Source organism: Pseudopipra pipra, chromosome 2 (genome assembly GCF_036250125.1).
Source record: "Pseudopipra pipra isolate bDixPip1 chromosome 2, bDixPip1.hap1, whole genome shotgun sequence".
Lineage (NCBI taxonomy): Eukaryota > Metazoa > Chordata > Aves > Passeriformes > Pipridae > Pseudopipra > Pseudopipra pipra.
Window position 1 is genome coordinate 94,103,489 of NC_087550.1, and position 18,342 is coordinate 94,121,830.

Here is an 18,342-nt window from a genome sequence, read left to right on the forward strand (position 1 = left end):
TTAATATTAAAATCATGATTATTTCAAACAAACCTCAGTGTATCTCACTTCAAGCATCACCAGTTACCTGAGGGCAGACACTGCCATGAAGATATAATTATTTCCCTTGGGTAGCATATCTAGTGAAACCATTAGTATTCAGTAGGTAGTAAGGACACTCTTTAATGAGATCTGCCCTAACTACTACCAAGAACAGACTCAAACTTGAGAGAAATTACAGGCAGCAATTAGGTAGAATTCCACTTTCAGGACTTTCAGTAGCAAAGTAAAACCATTAAGACCCTACTTGACCAGCTGAGCACTGCAGTACAGCATCACCCCAACACTTCAAGTCTCTTAAGAGACACTAGTAGATGTCTGACAAGCTTTACTGCAGATCAGCAGTGTGCAGGACCAAGTAGCTCTGTCAGTGTTAACATCTTCCATTATCAGATCTTTATTTTCTCTTAAGCTTTCCTAAACTTCAAACATTTGGACTAGTACTTTTCATGTAGTGCACATCTCATGCTTCACTTTATCATAATCAGAACTTCTCTATCTTGTCATTACCAGAAATGACACCAAGAAAACCTCAAAACAATTTAACTCCCTTAATAGAATTTTTAAAGGCTTTATACTCTCTCTATCAAAATTTATTTTCAAATTGTACCAGAAATTGTTCCCAAGAAAAAAGAAACCCAAACAATTTTGACCATCTTAAAACTATTCGGCTTTGTTTTATTTCTTCTTTAAACTAGTCTATACACATGCTTAGGACTGGCTGAGCATGTCAGAGATTCACAGAGAAGCCCACTTGCAAAGCACAGAGCAGAACATTTCCTGGAGGTCTTGACACAGAACTCGGGGTGGGGGGGTGGGGGGAGGGGGGCAGGAAGAATTACACTGCCAATACTAAGCTTCACCTAAATTTAGGAAATAGTTTTTCAGATGTCTGGGTCCATGCTGTCTCCTTTTGTATCCCTAGAGAGACATCCATCCCACCCACCACAGGTCATCCTATGGAGAGGCTTCTATTGTTGACTATAAAATGAAGCCTCCATAATTAACTTTAGCTGGGATTCATGAGACAGTGCTAAAAGCAAGCAAAAGGAAGCATACTATTACAGAGACCTGCAGACCAAACACTTGGAAAAACCAGTTACTTTAACTATACTGTCAGCTACAAAGTTGCACTCTCGTTTTCCCACTAGTTTTTGAGCCGATCACTCCCCTTGCTGTAACAACCTGAACTGGCTGAAGACTAAGTCAATTCAGCTTTTTCCTGGGGTAGTTCTCTGTGTTTCAAGGCCTGACCAGCACCAGAGCAGCTGGAACAGATTGAAAAACACTTGTCTCTTCAACCACAGACAGCACTGACCTCCAAGACCTCAGAAATCAGCTGATGCTAGGCTAGGAATGACAGAAAAGAGGAAACAGAGAGGCAAGTCACCAGGGAAAACATGAAGAAAAGAAGATCAGAACTCAAAACCCAAGTGGGAAAATGGAGCCAGCAAGAAAGGCAGAATGGGAGAGGAGAAACAAACAGTTGTCAAGAGCTTGGTGTAGAAGCCAAGTAATGTTATCCCTCTGCTATCAACACTTAGAAAACACAACAGTTGAGAACACATCCATCTCTTCCCAGCTCAGCACAAAGAAGAAACATGAGCCTACCACCACTGGCAGATAAAATGACAGTTCAGGTCCAGAGGCTGAGTTGGAGAGAGGCAGATCTCTTCCCACACATCATCAAGCTGACACAGGGTGCTTTTTTTTCCACCCACCTTTTTTTTAAGTCTAGGATCACCTAAAGATGATCTGCATAGTCGCTGTACAATAATCTATCCTCCCACTTTGTGCCAGTCCCAGCTCCCTCCTGATCCCCACAGCAAGTCAATTTGGTAGGAAAGAAAGATTAGTAGGGTTACTTCTACCGGTCCACCTTCCTGCACCATCTCACCTTGGTGTCTGCCAAGCATCCATGCCAGAAGAGGGATGGGCAACAAATATGTAAGCGATGCCTGTGCTGCTGCACTGCTGCAATGGGTTTAGTCTACCCCAGGACCACAGCCTGGCTTCAGTCTGCTCTGCATCATGTTTTGCACTCACAGCTCTAACTGAGGCCCATAGGAGCTGTGTCAAACCACAGACACTTGAGCCTGCAGCTCAAGCACTGTAAAACAGGGGTAATATCACTCCTTCATAAACCAAACCAAAAAAAGTATTGTGGAAGGCACCACAGAACATCCATACAGCAGCTATTAATTCTGCCTCCAAACTAAGACTTAAATCATATCCAAGAAAAGCCTGAGACCATCCAATGAACAAAGGAAGAGCACTGACAGGTTTCCAGCCAGTACTAGGCAAGGTTCCGGGGGGAAAAAAAAAAAAAATAAAAAATGAGCAATTACCTATTACCACAATGCACACACAGAATGGTCCAATAATGCTTTTTGGTTTTGGTATAACAATTTTCTTGGTCAAAGCCTTAGTAGCATCCACAACAAAAATGGATTTGAAGAAAACATGGTGTGCAAAAAGGTAGTCTATGGCTGTTCTGGTCTTGAAATGTTTTTACAATACAAAGATAAGTATCCCACTTATCTACTTTTAAGCTAAACTAATACAAAAACTGATTTATTTACACATATGCCAAACAACCCCAACTTACATGCTCTTGAGTGCGTCAACTAAGAAAAACAGACTGCAGCATTTTAAGTTACAATAGTCTCCCATTTCTATCTCAAAGACTACTTTCCCAAGACTTGAGATTTTTTGGAGTGCTCTAAAGGCACGTCTACATTTTCCTCTGCATTTCCTGACAACAGCTATAAATAAAATTACATTCATTCACTTAATTTTGAATGCTATATTGACATCTGAAAATGAGATACTCCTAGTAAGAAATATAAAAAAAAAATTAGGAGATAAGCCATCTTAGTAAGCAAGTACAGGCAGGAAAGAAACCAACTAGCTGACTGGCATCTTCAAAACTGCTGAGCCCTTCAAGCCAACTAATTAACTTAGGCCATAAATAATACCCAGATGTGGTCAATTTAACTATCAGCAGTTTACAATATCAAAGTCAGGTAATTACAACAACTTTGTATTTTAACAATGAAGAATTGTTCTGTCAGTTTTATTGCCAAGTACAGAAAATACTTTAGCTGCATTTATCCATGAAATTTATCTTTTGCAAAATGTTCATGTGACACCAGGGTGAAGAACTAGCCTAAACCAAAGGGTGTGAAAATGCATTTTCTTGTAATTTACTTTATGCTGCTCACAAGCCCACAGGGTGGATGGATTTAAATGGCCTATTCAAATAATGATTAGATTAGTATAGATTAACATCCTGTTCCATATTTGTAGTTCAAACACTTTCCTAAACATTTGGTATCAATCTCTGGCAAAAAAAGTAATTACCCTATCTCGACATACTTAAATGCTTTAACAGACATGAGAACAAAGAATTTGATCAACTGACAAAATATGATGGACTGTCATTTCTGCAGAGGCTTGCTTTTAGACAAAACATGGTCATCACTTAAAGTGTACATTTTGAAGGCACTCTATGAATCTAATAAACATACAGAACACACACAAAAAAAAGCATTTCAAGATGTTTTGAATGGAAAACCTGTTAATTTAACAAGTAGGAGTGCCTGCTCTGCTGACTTAAAACCAAGTGCTTCTAGGCACCTTCTGGTAACAGACTTCAGAACCAGGAACTGTATTTTTCTTACCTCATTTTTATTCATTAATTAAGTGAACAAGTCTGCGTGGGAGGGAGGGTGATAAATTCCACCCACTCTTTCCCCCTTGCTTTGTACTGACTGAATAACTCAAAACATTTGAAGAATAGACTGATCCAGTTAAAAAGTAAGTAAAGGATTATTTATTTTAGATTGAGTTGCTGCTATCAAAAGAGGAGGTCCCAGACTGCTCCCTTCTCCACTATGTCCTATGTGCCACAGTCACTCAACTGATCCACCCTGATTCAGTTCTGGGGGGCAGTTATACTGGAACAAAAATCTAACCCAGAGAATGGCAGGGAAGTAACGAGCAGTTAACGGGGAGTCTGGCAGATCATCTAAAAATAATGCAAGAGGTCTTTCTGCTCGTATTTCTCAGAAATAATCATGAAACACGGTGTAAACTCACATAGGTGACATAAAAATAATACTCAGGCAGTACATGCTTGGTGCCAGAGTTGTAAGGAGAGCCAAACACAGAATCAGCAGGTGCCTGGCTATGGGTGTTTCCACTGCAGATAGCACTAATCTAAACCAGGGCGCTGCCACAGCCTAATATCCCCTCCCACTCCCCCACCAACCAAACCAACTCCTCCCTCCCTTACACAGACAGATGCTTGAGCAACTGTCCATTGATGGGACTCTCAAAGATAATTTCTGCTTGAAAGACTGGAGCAGGACTCCAATTCCATCAAGAGAAGAGCAGGAATGCATATTTCAGCAGCTAACAGGTGTTCCTAACTCCTTCCTAGCATCAACTCTGGCACTGAGACCATGCCCTGAGGCAAGATGGCTCACCATGCCATCAGCAGTGGACTAGCGGAAGCACAATTTTCTGTTGCCCATGGTGGAGTGGGTTTTTTCCCTTCCCTTTTGCTTCTTTTGGGAGGGCTGTGAGGGAAGAGGCTGGAGTTGTATAGATTTACTCAGCCATCTGGCACACATGAGAACCAGCACAAAATGAAATGGTTATGAAGGGAGGGCAAAGCAAAGGTGGGAACAGACTTCCTCCTTTGGCATCAGCAACAAGTTAAATTGGCAGCCTTCATTACACAAATTCACCACCAGTTAATGCTACACTGAACCACCAATAATCCCACCATCAATTATCTTTTTGCTGTTTCAGTTGAACTTCATTTTCCTGGCTGCAGAGGAAGTTGCCTAGTGTACAGAAGTCCTGCTCCACCATGTTCAGCCACTGCCAGGCAGGTGTGCAATTTGCAAACATTTTAACCAGCACTCAAACCCTGCCCCGGGATATCCAGAGTACAGGTCCCTAAAATTTAAAAAGGCACATTAGTGCTTCCAGCATAGAGACCAAAGTCCTATTCAGACAAATCTCAGCACACTTAAGTCACTCTCAAAACTGAGGACTATTTAATTTGTTCCAATACTGGAAATGCCATTAGAAGAAAAATGCCCCTCTCACACACTCCTTCCATTCACCTACTGAGTGAGCTGCATGAAATAATCAAACCAGCTAAGGCCCCTTCTTGGAGAGATGAGAGACGAGAGGGGAAAAAAAAGAGGGATAATTTAACTAAAGTAATGGCAGTGGTTTGTTTTTCAGCAGTACTAGCCTAGGAGGACTCCTTTTGCTGGCACCTCCAGCTAATACTCTCCTAAAGTCATCATGCAAAACAGCCTAGGGATTCTTGTGAAACAAGAGCGGACATCACATGGAAAAGACTTGATCGGGCATGAATTTTGCAAGATATTTAACAAGTATATGTCTGGAAAAAACTATTAAGCATGTCATCACCATGTTCTCACCAACCACCACTAGTCCTCTCTCTGATAACCACTCTTATGCCCTCCTGCTTAAGGAAAACAAGTCACAGGTAGGGGGTAGAAAACAAGACAGTGGAGAGCATGGGAACAGATTAAAAAAAACCCCTATATATTAAAAATCACTCAGTACTAGCAGGAGAGGATCTGTGAAGATACCCTTCATGACTAGGAAGTACATGGCACCTTTATTTTTTCCTTTTTTATTTCACCATCTAAGGCAGCTGCACTACTGCATGCTACCTTTTGTAGGGCTGGTAAAGCAAGTAGCATCAAGGATTTTTTATCAGAGCAGGGACTTGGCTCAGTGTTTAATGGGGTTTTTTTTCTAAACTGGACTCAAAAGCAACTGCTACTTAACAATTTCTAAATGCTCTACCTCATTCAAAGAAGCACAGCCAATTGGGTAACACTCCACCATGGCACAAAACACACAACAGTCAAAAAACTAGAAGCCTATGGCTTCAGCTGAAGTTTGGGGGGAGAAGAATCAAGCAGGATTTCATCCGCTAAATACAAGTTTCTAGCCCCAACCCTTCAGAAAGTGAAGGGTACCTGAAGAATGTCTCACCCTCTCCCTGTTGGCCCCAAAGGCAAAGAGGGCAGCTGCTGCTGGGCTGCCCAGACAGGCTCTTTTCACTCCCCCAGCAAAGGCTCCCAGCAGGGCAGAGCCACCTCAGGACACCATACAGGCAGATGGCCCTGCAACAGAAGGAATATTCCTCTTCTTTCCCAAACACCAGTGCTCAGGCTCGGGTATTTGCACTTGGCCCACAAGATGGCACTGACAGAAAGACTTTGCTCCCTCTTTTTTCCTCTCTCCCTATCTCCCTCTGACACCAGGCTCATCACTGGCCCTGGACTGATTCAGAGAAGGACTGCCACCTACTGAAAGATCACATCATCTTCCCACATTGCTGAGTTTCCCTCCTCACCTGCCCCCAAGTTAGCCAACCAGCTAACTCCTGCTGGCTTCATCAGACAGGTGGCGTACTGAGGCACAGAGCTCAAGGCAACTAAAATTTTCAGTAACAAGAGTCTGACGTTTTCAGCACTACAATTTTCTCCATTATCTAGAATTTTTCAGTATTTCCTGAAAAACAAAGACCTGGAAAAAGCTAGTAGTGTCAAAAAATCATAGTGCTTCCCACACAGGCAAACTCAATAATACTGACAGGACCAGTCCAGCATCTGGTGAAACATCTAAACACAGTTAACTATAGCAAAATAGAGGGCTCAAGCAGAAACATGCAAGTACTAGAGCTGTTTGTGTATTCAGCTGAGCACACTAAGATAACTCCCCTTAAGGAAAAGGAAAAATCACCATATTCTAATATTCCTTTTCCTTTCAATTAGAGCAAGGCACTTTTCTCCTCTCATCAACACAATCTTGCAAAATCAAGCCTGTGAAACCTACTCTCCACAGCAGAATGCATATCACCTTTCCCACACACACCAAGATACTTACATGTAAGCAGAAGTTGCAAACAGTTGCAAACCTGGAAGCACTTAACAAATCAGAGCAAGTCACAAAAGACCTAGATTTGATATTGCATCATTTACAGATAACTGGAGTGATTTACGCTGACTCTTAAGTTCAAAGTAAAATCAAAACATTCTGGCAGGATGACAGTAAACAAAAACAGCAGCCTGTTTTGTGAGGCTGGACTCTCTTCTGTGTAGTCCTGAGGTAATCTTCAAAGCAAACATTCTGCCAGAATTCATCCTTTGTCAAAAGGATAGTAGTCATTGTCATAAAAGGAGAAAGTTTTCCAAGCTTCTGCAGAGACTGAGCACTGCCATTTCCCCTATGGCAGGATGTGCTTCAGCTCCAAGGACCTTAGTCCAAATGCATATGTTAAAACACTACAATGCTACATCATTAGGTCTCCAGGTACTCAAGTTTTCTTCACACAATATACTAGCATCTATAACCCATTCTGTATAGAGGTAATCTTTTGTTCTCCCTCTGTCACACAGACAGACTTGGGAAATCAGCTGAGAGCTAATAACAAGCTAACTGTGTTCAGTATACACAAGTGTAGTTGTAGAGTGCAAGCTTTAACTACATTTCTATTTTCAGTGTTTGCCAGCTAAAAAAATCTCTTACAAGTCTTCAAAACTATTAAAGAGAGGTGTGTGTGTAGAGAAGGAGTCTGAGACCTCTGAAGTCCAACTTCACAAGGCATTCCTAAAAACCGCAACAGCAACCAACTAACAAGACCATAGCCATCCTCTGGGAAGGAAAATGGCAGGCAGGTCCTGTCATGTACACAGACCTGATTTCTGAAACACACTTCACTGCTCAGCACTTGCCTCACAGCAAGTGCAACACTGTCCTGATGCCATCTCCATTCCTCTCTCTACTGTACCTGTTGTTGTTCTCTCGCTGAGGAGGATGGAGCAGCTCACCTGTTCTCCTCCTAAGAGCTGTCTTCACACCTGGCATCCCCCCAACCCTGCACAGCTTGCTCCTTGCTCAGGGCCAATCCAAAGTGCCCCCCTTCCCACAGCTCTCAGCCTTCAGAAAACCAGCAGATAAGCCCTTCCTCACTGTACTTCACAATAAAGAGCTGGAGGGCAGGAGAGTACCAAAGAAATCAGAGGGTAAGAACTCCTCTGACAAATCAGGAGAATTTTACACCTCAAGGACTCTGAAGCTCTGCTCAAAACCCTTCAGCCCTCTCTACCCACCCTTTTCTCCTGGTTTTCCTAGTTTCCACACTTTCCCTCACATCTATCAAAGAAGCATTGAAACCCTCTTGTGAAAACAGTTTGGTGTATTTGAGCATGAGTACAATGCTGAAGTCTTCTGTACATTCTCAATTAATAGTGCAATACATTTTAATTGTTAGATGAAGGTTCATTTCATTCTCAAGATACAGACGAACACCACAAATAAAGCAGTTACACAGAAGCCTCTCCCAAACCACAGAGCAACTCATTCACAAAACTGCTCTGAACAGATCCATACCAGTGTTGTGGTTTAACCCAGCAGGCAGCTAAACACCACACAGCCATTCACTCACTCCTCCTCGAAGTGAGACAGGGAAAGGAATAAAAAAAAAAAAAAGGGTTAAACTCATAGGTTGAGGTAAAGGCAATTCAATAGGACAGAAGAGAAAATAACGATAAAAGAATATACAAAAGAAGTGATGCACAATGCAACTGCACATCAGCCAATGTTTACCAATGCCCAGTCAGTCCCCGAGCAGCAGGCAGACAGCCCCCAGCCAACTCCCCCAGTTTTATTGCTGAGCACAATGTCACATGGTGTAGAATATCCCCTTGGTCAGCTGGAGTCAGCTGTCCAGGGTGTCCAACTGTCTGTCCCCATCATCTTCTCCTTGGTAGGGCAGCATAAAAAACTAAAAAGTCCTTGACTTAGTGTAGACACTGTTCAGCAACAACTAAGCCATCGAGTTATCAACATTATTCTCATCCTAAATACAAAATCCAGCACTATACCAGCTTCTAGGAAGAAAATCAACTCTATCTCAGCCCAAGCCAGAAGAACTAGTTAATATTTACAATGTCACTTGCCTTGTATATGCTGATCACCAAGACATGACTGAAACAATTCGAATGTATGCTGACACCATACATCGTCATGTATGGTCCACGCAGCAAAGAAAGGGATCTGCACTCATGATAGAGCCATTGTGCCAGAGTCTACATGCCCACTCTCCTATATTTCTGTGTTCAAAGTATCACACCAGCATGCAATACAAAAGAACTGGCAGGAATTAAAATATTCATGGTCCAATTCAAAATTTCAAAATTTTTTTTTTTACTTGAGAAGTACTGAATATAAACCTGAAGCAGCCAAAGAAATACTAGCACATTCCTCAGCTGGTTGTTACAGTATTTGTGACAAAGACACACACTTATAATCCACTTTTGTTACTTGCTACCTTTTTCTTTTTTTTTTAAGTCTTTTTAAAACTATTCCATATTAGGTGCTTTTGAACATGAACCCCAATAAGGAGATACATTCTTCCTATTTAATGAAAGCCACTGGAGTCACTTTAGTCAAAAGGTGATAGCAGAATACCACACTACTGGTGATGCAACAAGCTCGGCAGAATCACAAGAAATAAACTCTCATGGAAAGAAAAAGAAGGTTTAAGGTTTAAGTGAACAGGGAACCGTGTGAGGATCTCAAAAGCTATCATGTACATTTGTGTTTGAGACTATATTTTACTGAACAAAACTGTAACAGCTTCTGGTACTGCCATTCCTCCCTGTCCAATGCTGTATGTTCCTGCCTCTCTGCACCACCTTCTCACCTACCATGACACCACGCATGAATGGTATACAAGATGAGGAAGTGGCTTGACCTCAGGAAAAAAAGACTACTTTTCTGCCATTCTATTTGTAAGACACCCTTAAAGCAGTATTCAAAGGCTTCTCTTCAATGGGAATACAAAGGATTGTGAATCATAAGAAACCTTCATATCACAAAAAGCCATTCTTATTAAAGTAATGTAAACAGTCAAGTAACAGCCTCTTTCTACCTTAGGTTCCAAGACATGGTAACATGGACTTCCAATCATGGAGCTCAGGTTGTACTTCTCTATTGTATATGCTGCGCAAAACAGACAGTCCTTCACCCCCCATACCCCCCTGAAAAAAAAAAATAAAAGACCTGAAAACAAACTGCAAGAAACACTGATTTCTGATTTTCAGAATCATCATATTTACACATGAGAAAAAGGACAGATACCGGTGGCGGGGAACAGTCATGTCTTGGAGGTCAGTACGTACAAGATAAGTTGCAGTGACACACTGCACTTAACTGTAAGTATTATCTACTATATATTCAGAGTAGTTTCATGAACAAGGAGAAACTGGAGTGAGAGTGGGGGGAAGAAATATATATCTCAATTAAAAGCTACAAATTTCTGGTACAACTTTTCCCTTTTGAAAAATACACCAGTGAGATTTCAGCTTCCAAATAAAACTTTCCAATGTGTGGTCTGTAAGCAAAGAATGGTAACTTTAAAACACCAACATTCTGGCAAATGTTTATGACAAAGAATCCTGAAGGTGTTTGGCAGCATACCTTCTGGGTTAGAAAGACATTCTGTTGGAATAAAGTCAAGAGCAAATTCAAAGAATATTGTTCTTGATAAAATAAAGACGACAGTTTGAACAAGGGCTGAAAGGAATAGGTGGATGATTTAATTTCTATAACATCATCATACGACTGGTATAAAGCTCTTCAGTACTAGAAAACTATTTATTCCTAATTCATTAACAGTTGCCAGCCAAATCCATCCACACCAGCAGCAGAGCCTATATATTCCTTATGCAAATATATCTTTGCAAGCCATCTGGCAAAATACCTTTCCAAATCCACAGTGGTAGTAGGATTGTAGCCATAATGATCCAAAGAAGTATGTAAGGCTCAGAGGAAAGAAGCATTACCTAACAGATGAACTGCTATGGTAGGGGTGGGTGTGAGAGAAGAAGACAGACAGGCACACTTGCTCCCAAAAGATTAGCTGGTCTAAGAGAATGACACTGGCACCCCTTACAAAATTTTCCCCAAGGCTAGTGCTCTATTATGGGCATTTAAAGGCATTTGTATATCTTGATTAAATCTTGAGAGCCATGAATTATATTTCCCAAATTTGCATGCAGTGTTCTGAACCTTAAGGGCAAATCCCTCTTGTACAAGGCATTTTATAATAAGCAAACACAGGATCTCCTTAGACTGCATAAGGCTGCCAGGTTTGCTTTATTTCTTCTTTGGTTAGTTTACTGTAGAAATAAAATGCTGGTTTCGGCATTGCTGCCAATGTATTAAAATGACCATCCTGAACCCCAGAGGCAAGCAGGTTTCTTGGCAGGTAGAGAAAAGGTTCTTAGATTGTCTTTCATTTCCATTAGCCATCTTGCCCATCAGTACAAAAGTCAAAAACATAAAATATTTTTGAGCTCAAGAAATCTGTTAACATTAGATACTTGCAGATAAGTAACCATTAATCTTTTATTTGATGAAAGTCAGAAAAAAAATGCTCCAAGACACTACTTATGGAATTTGATCATGTAGAGCTTGGTATTGTTCACAGGTTATATCAAGCAATCTGCCCTTTAAACCATAGACACTAATATGGCTTTCCATTCAATTATTTTTGTTTATTATTCTATATTTAAGTGCTCCCCAAACAAACTTCACTGCTGTTGAACTATACAGTGATTTCTCCATGGCCTCTTTTTGGCCCTGCAAGCTGTCAGACAGCTCTAGTCAAAGACTAAGAAAAGACTGCATTATATTCAGGAAGCTGAAACTCCTTTGAAAGTGAACAAAACCAGAGTAACATGATATAGGTACAAGATGATTGTGATGGCAAAACTTCTTAGGGCTCAGGTAGAAACAAATGCTCTGTGATCATCACTTTTTCATTTTTGTCTCTTTTGCCAAACTTCTGTGGAAGATACCTCTGCAGTCAGTTCCATCTTAACCATACATATTGACCCATATTCTTCCAGAACAGAATCCATCAGGTACAAGAAGTATCTAGGACCCTGCTTTGAAAAGCATGTCATGCTCCTCAGAAGAAAGTACAGTTAAATGTCTTCCCACCCAAAATGAAAACTGTAGGGGAAAACTGCCTTTAAAGCAAAAATGCCAAGAATAGCACACGGCAAATATCCTATGCCTAAGGAAAAGTTGCAAAATAAGTTGTGAATTGACAACATAAGCAGCTATTCTACAGTCCCTTCCATCTATACAGGCATTCACCATGGGCAGTGAAGCTTCAAAGTAGAATAAACTACTCAACACTATAATTATTCTAAGCAAACACTAACAGTTTTCAGATGGGAAAAACAACATGGAGTTGCAAATTCAGTCCCTGGTTGAGGTCTCAGGAACATTTTTTCATTAATGTCTCAGCTCCTTGTATCCACAAACAAAAAAAAACTATGTTAAAGAATAATTTTTTAAAAAAACTAACACTTGCAAAACATTCTTCTGATTATTTTACTCTGCTTTACCAACACAGATTTCATCTCACAGAAGACTGCTGCAAGCTCCAGATAAAGTACTCTCTTTTCTCTGGAACATTTAAATATCAAAAAATACTAGGGCATGTGGGAAGGGATCCACTGGTTTCCTTTGGGGAACAGCAATCCTTCTCATTAGAATTTGAAATATCCATTCTAAATATCCCATTATCCTTCTAACAGCCAAAACTCACTGGGAAGTAAGAAGAAAATAAGAACAACTTTCGGACACCAGAACACTTCTAAACCAACAAAATTTCTCATCTCTGCCCCTTACTTTTCAGATAAGAAAACAACAGTCATCATGTCCTCTAATAAGAGGATGCCACAGAGAAAAGCATCTCTAAGAAGTCATCTACTACTGTGCAACTTTCCATTAACCACAGTAGTTTATCAAGTTCTTAAGCGTGTTGTGACAAGGTCTCCAAAACCGGAGCCATACAGAGCTCCAGCAAGGCAAGGAGCTCTGACACAGTTTCGTAAAAATACAATACCATTACTGCCAAGAGGAGTTCAGATCTGGGAGCAAAAAGTGCTTGTGCAATGCTGAACTTAGGCTAATCAAAGCACTACCTTGCTTCTACCACGCTCACAAAATTACACACTGAGAAATCACCTGATCCAGCTACAGATAACTCAGATTCAATGTAAGGCTCAAGTGCAACCCTTAGAGGTCATGCAAAACTCCACATTGTGGAATACTTGTTAAGAAAGGCACCACATGAGTGCCCAGAACAAGGTCACATCTTAAACCATTCCAGAGCTTCCTCTGACAACCATATTGTCCAAGTGTTTCTACTATTTAAGCTAGCACATACACATCCACCTCTCTGTCAAATATTTATACTCACCACTAACTCCGTGCTAGCTAATCTGCTCTCTCTGAAAATATCCCGCTTCCAGAGATGCTCCTCGCACTCTTCGTTCAACGCAATCTCTAAACCTGATCACAATTAAGGAAGCATTACATGGATGCTGCACAGGGGAGCTATGGCATCTTCCCAGTTCACACAGCGAAAAAGGCAGAGATCCATGAGGGCTGACTCACACCTTGTTAAAGGAGGGAGGAGAAAGAGCCCAGGAGCAGCCGATGGCCAAGAGGCCCCTGCCAGCTACTCACTGGTTGAATCCAGGTTACCATTCCTCTCATCTTTGGCCACAGCTAGGGGGTTGGAAAGACTAATGAGAAAACAACAGGGAATGGCCAACATACAAGCCATAAATACACACACAGGAGGCTCCATAAGCCCAAGCATTTGTGCCCCTTCCTGCAAGCCTCTGAACTCCTCTGGTAGCTTGGGAGTAATTCCTGTTCCAACACGCTGAGCTGGAAGCTACAGCTGCCAGTTACCTCCACATATGAAAGATGTTTCCGGCAGTCTTGCTGAGAAGACCCTGAGGCCAGGTTAACAATTTGACTATGCCCAAAAATATTCAGGCTCTGAGAGCAAGACAAAAATTATCTTTTCTTTAATCATTTTTCTTCATTTTCTTGTCACCCCAAGGAAAAGAGCTGAGAAAAACTTTCTGCAACTACAAAAGAGAGACCAAACTGCAACGCTGTAACTACCCCCAGCTTGTCACAATTGCAATTACTTCCAAGCTTTGTGAAAGACATGATGCAGGAAATTAGTAAAGGGGAAGGGAAGATATTAGTGGTATTTTCCCCCCTTTAATATTTGCAATACTCAATTTATTTCTGCATCGAGATTTAAAGTGTCTTCCTCCCCAGTTCTCTCAAATTCATGCATATCTGCTACTTGAAATATGGATCAGCTCTCACACATGAACATTCAAAGCGTGAAAAACTCAGTGCGGCTCTAGGAAAGACAAATGGAGGGACAGATGCTCCAAAGCAAAAGAAAAAGAAAAAAAAAAAAACCAAACCACCAAGAAAAACCCCTTGGCATCAAGGACAGTTCACCCCAGGACCTGGTCTGTGAGTATTTTAGAACTTAATTTGGTTTTTCTCCCATCAAATTCTACGAGATTCTCTATGTATTTGGAGGGGAGAAGAGAAGGCAGGTAAAAATGTAAGGACATATTCTACAAGACAGTGCTAAAAGCCATCTTAATTTCCATCCTTACCCATGAAGAAACCTAAGATTAAATGCAAGTCCTGCTAAGCATGACTAATTTCACTAATGGTACTTAGAGGCCTCAGGAAAGCAATCAAAGTCTTTTTTAATGATATTTGGTTACTGCCTGGCAAAAATCACAGGCAGGACCAGAGATACCATAAGACCCTCAGAATTAATTAAGGCAACATTTCACTAATTTAAGTTCAGAAGCACCAGAAACTATTTTTTCCACCCCAAAAAATGTCTCTGATAACTGAAAATACAATACCTCTCACTTCCCAACGCAGAGACGCTGAAACCTGTTTTTAGTCGCATCAGTTCCTTCCCACACGCAAACATCAAGTAAACTCGACAACACTGTGTACTTGCTACAGCTAAATATACTGGCAATATACAAGTACCTAATTTGAAACCCTGCGAACACACGTTCGGAAAAGATGGCAGTTTGCTAGGCTTTTATGTAACGCAAATTTAAATAGAAGGAACAGCACCTGCCATTTTCTTCAATTAGCATTTCGTTCGGCTGTTACCAACTTAATTTCTTGTAAGCCAACCGCAGCGCTTCCGAAGCAATCTCACGAATTTATCGGACACAACTGATAGGCACCAAGAATTCTCTCGGACAGAACAGCAATGGTTTCAGCCGCCCCGGGGCCCGGCGAACCCCACCCCCGGCTCTCTGCAGTGACAGAGGGTCGGGGTGCGCCCTGCCCGCCCAGCGCTCTCCGAGGAGCAGCGCGGCCCTTCCACGCGGTACCGGCGCGCTCCGTTCCCTCGCTCCCCCAAGCCGAGCCATCCCGCGGCGATGGAGCGAGGCTCGCCCGGGGCGCAGCCGCCACCGCAGCGCAGCGGACAGCGACGAGGCCGCCGAGGCAGCCCCGGGCGGGCAGCAGCGGCTTCCCCGCCGCCCCCCAGGCCCGCAGCCAGGGGAGGGGCGGCCGCCACCATCTTGTCAGCCCGGGCACAAAGGCAGGGCGAGAAACCCCCCGCCCCCGGGACTGAGCCGGGCGCCCCCCGCCCCGACTCACCTCCAGGCGCAGGGAGGCACCGCAGCCCCGCAGGAACTCGCGGATGTTGCTCAGGCACTCGCCCTCGGTCCGCGGCTCCGGGTACACCTGCAAGAGAAGAGGCGGGCGGCTCAGCGCGGGGATAGGAGGGGACGGCACCGCACCAGCGTCCCCCGCCCCGCCGCTCCCCTCACCTCCCGCTCCCTTCGTAGGCGGCAGCGCCAATCGCTCCCACTGGAGGGGTTGAACCGGGAAGTAAACACGGAGCACAGGAAATGGCGTGCGAGGGCGGGGGGCGGCGGGCAGGAGCGCGGGCAGGGGTGCCCCGGCCAGGCGCGGTCGCGGGCGGCTCTGCCCCGGCGCGGGGAGGGCGGAGGGAGGGAGGGAGGCGCTCGGCCCCGCCCCGGCTGCGGGCGGGGACCCGCCGTGGGAGCGCCCCCGGGCCTCGTCGCCCAGCGTTTCTTAATTTGTTAAATGGTGATACAGAGCCCGGTGCCGTGACGGGTTTGGCTGCAGGGCAAGGCGACTGCACGGGGGGTAGCCCGGGGACAGCCCTTCCTCGGGACGAGAAGTGGTCGCGCACAGGGGACAAGGCGCACGCTGCGGGTGGCCCGTGTCGTCCGTGAGGCTGCCGGTGCCTCCTTGTTCTGATGTCGGTCCACCATTAGGTATCGGTTTTCTAACTAGGAAATACATGAAAAATGCCCCGAAGACCTCTGTGGAAAAATGTTAGCACCCGGAGTTAATAATTACCAGGGTCTGATGTTAACGAGCTTCGTTTATCTGTAGTCTATTAAACAGCTCCTTCCTACCCCAGAAGAAAAACAATTTCACAAAGAGGAAAACCTTGACTAAACGTAAGAGAGTTTTTGGCAACGCAGCCATGTGCTCTCTGTAGGCACGTTCACGGTGCCTTCAGCTCAGCCTCTACCCTGACAGCCAAGGCTAACAAGGAAAAGCAACCAGCCCCAAGCGCTTCAGGGGCATGGCTTCACCTCCCACAGCTTCACTCCAATTCTATGTGCACATAAGCACATATCGTTTCACAATAAATTCATTCATTTCTGTCAAGTAGTTCAGCAAATAAATCATTGCCGAAACCGACCTGCAGTGAAGCTGCAGCTCTGGACACCTGGTTCTGTTGGAATGGGAAAGCCTTTCCAAGTGCCCTGGAAAGTCGCTGGAAGCCAAGGTGTTGCAACACGCAGCATCACGGCGTTTTACAGTCAGAGGAAGTTTTGTTAAATGCACATGTATGTCAAGGCTACATAATCTCACAGTATAATCCACCTGCATAGCACTGGAAACTTCACACAAGGTCAACTCTAAACATGTATCAAGCTGAATCCAACGTAGTGCCTTCCCATACGTTTATATGATATCAAAGATACCTCTGACCCCACAATAGCACAAAAATTAACAAATGCAACAGCATGACAGGGTCAACCTGGTATAAAGAAATTTAAAACACAAGTCACTATCATTTTCTAAATGTGAAATTCAGGTGAATTTTAAATCAAAGCTGCTATTTTTTAATACAAGGAATTTGGTAACAATACAAGTCGAAGAATTTTTCTTTCCTTAAGCAAGAGCACACATATACATACCCTCCAAACTCCTCAAATTATCTGGTACTATAATAAACCACCATGGGTTAAGAATAAGCCTTTTACCACACTATAATGCAAATGGAATGCCAAAGAAGTCCTATGTAAGTACAACAGCCTGAAAGACAAATTCAGGAAGTTTGAGGGATACCAGTGAGAGAACCCTCCTGAAAACATCATGAGTTTCGTCAGTCTTGCTTGATATACTTTCTAATACTCTATTAATTTACTTCTTAATTCTACTAAGAAATCTCAAGCTCAGTCTATCACACCAACATCCCTTGTTAAAACAGAATCCTGAGACTTCTTTCAGTTTTTCTATATTGATGCTTCTAGTATGCTCTTTCCTACATAGTCTTAATATTTACATAAGAATTATATAGTTGCAATTTATAACTTTTTTCTTAAACTATTTGCGTAATAACTGGGGTTTATCTCCCTTTATAGCTGTTACTTCCTCATTTCTTTTTTTGTACCCCCCATTTTCTTTTTCTTCTAATTTGTTCATCGAGGCCTCTTTTCGTTCTGAGAAACCCTAACATTACTTCTGCCCTCCAAACACAAATAACCCCTGGTAAGAAAACCTACAGTAAACCTACATTTCTCTTAAAAGAAACAAATGTCTTGTCTCATAACATAATCCACATTAACACAAAATGTCACAAAGACTCCAACACATTAAGCTCCATAATTCTAAGAAACCCAGATATATGTACTAGCAACTCATACAAGGCTGCACATAGTTCATAAGAGACCGCATAATACCTGGAAAGAGGCCAAAAAAATAAAAAGGGGGGGATGTAAGGGGAGACATGATTAGAGTAAGGAAAAAATTTCCAATTAAAGATTAAAGAAACAACAAAGAAAACCCAAACCCTGCAAATTGCTCTATGTCAGGTCTGGAAGTTTAAAATACATGCCAAATATACATCTGAGACCTTAACCCTAATGCTCTCTAATGCATGTTTCAAGTTAAAAATCATCTTCCCTCAAAACAATAAAATAAGTTACAGTAAATCTTTAGAAATGCCATTTCTTCCCTCACAAAACAAGGGAAAAGACTTCGGGGTGATAAAAGAAGCAGGCTATGTCTTCTCAGCTCTGTGGCTGCAGT

The 18,342-nt window shown here is 42.6% G+C and overlaps 1 protein-coding gene across 5 annotated transcripts in view; it reads right to left on the bottom strand.

Annotated features, from left to right (window-relative positions):
- Nucleotides 1–18,342, bottom strand: part of ARHGEF7 (Rho guanine nucleotide exchange factor 7) — a 126,076-nt gene that overhangs the window by 94,954 nt on the left and 12,780 nt on the right. For 3 of the 5 annotated variants that reach the window (XR_010428530.1, XM_064646495.1, XM_064646494.1), the window contains exon 2: nucleotides 15,643–15,729. The exons of 1 other annotated variant lie outside the window; for it this stretch is intronic. Coding sequence is in view for 2 of the 4 variants with exons in the window: in XM_064646495.1 (XP_064502565.1) it covers nucleotides 15,643–15,729 (87 nt within the window). In the remaining 2 variants the exon portion in view is untranslated. Of the gene's footprint in view, nucleotides 1–15,642; nucleotides 15,730–15,815; nucleotides 15,967–18,342 lie in introns of those variants that run through there. One more of the 5 variants, XM_064646497.1, reaches the window with a different exon arrangement.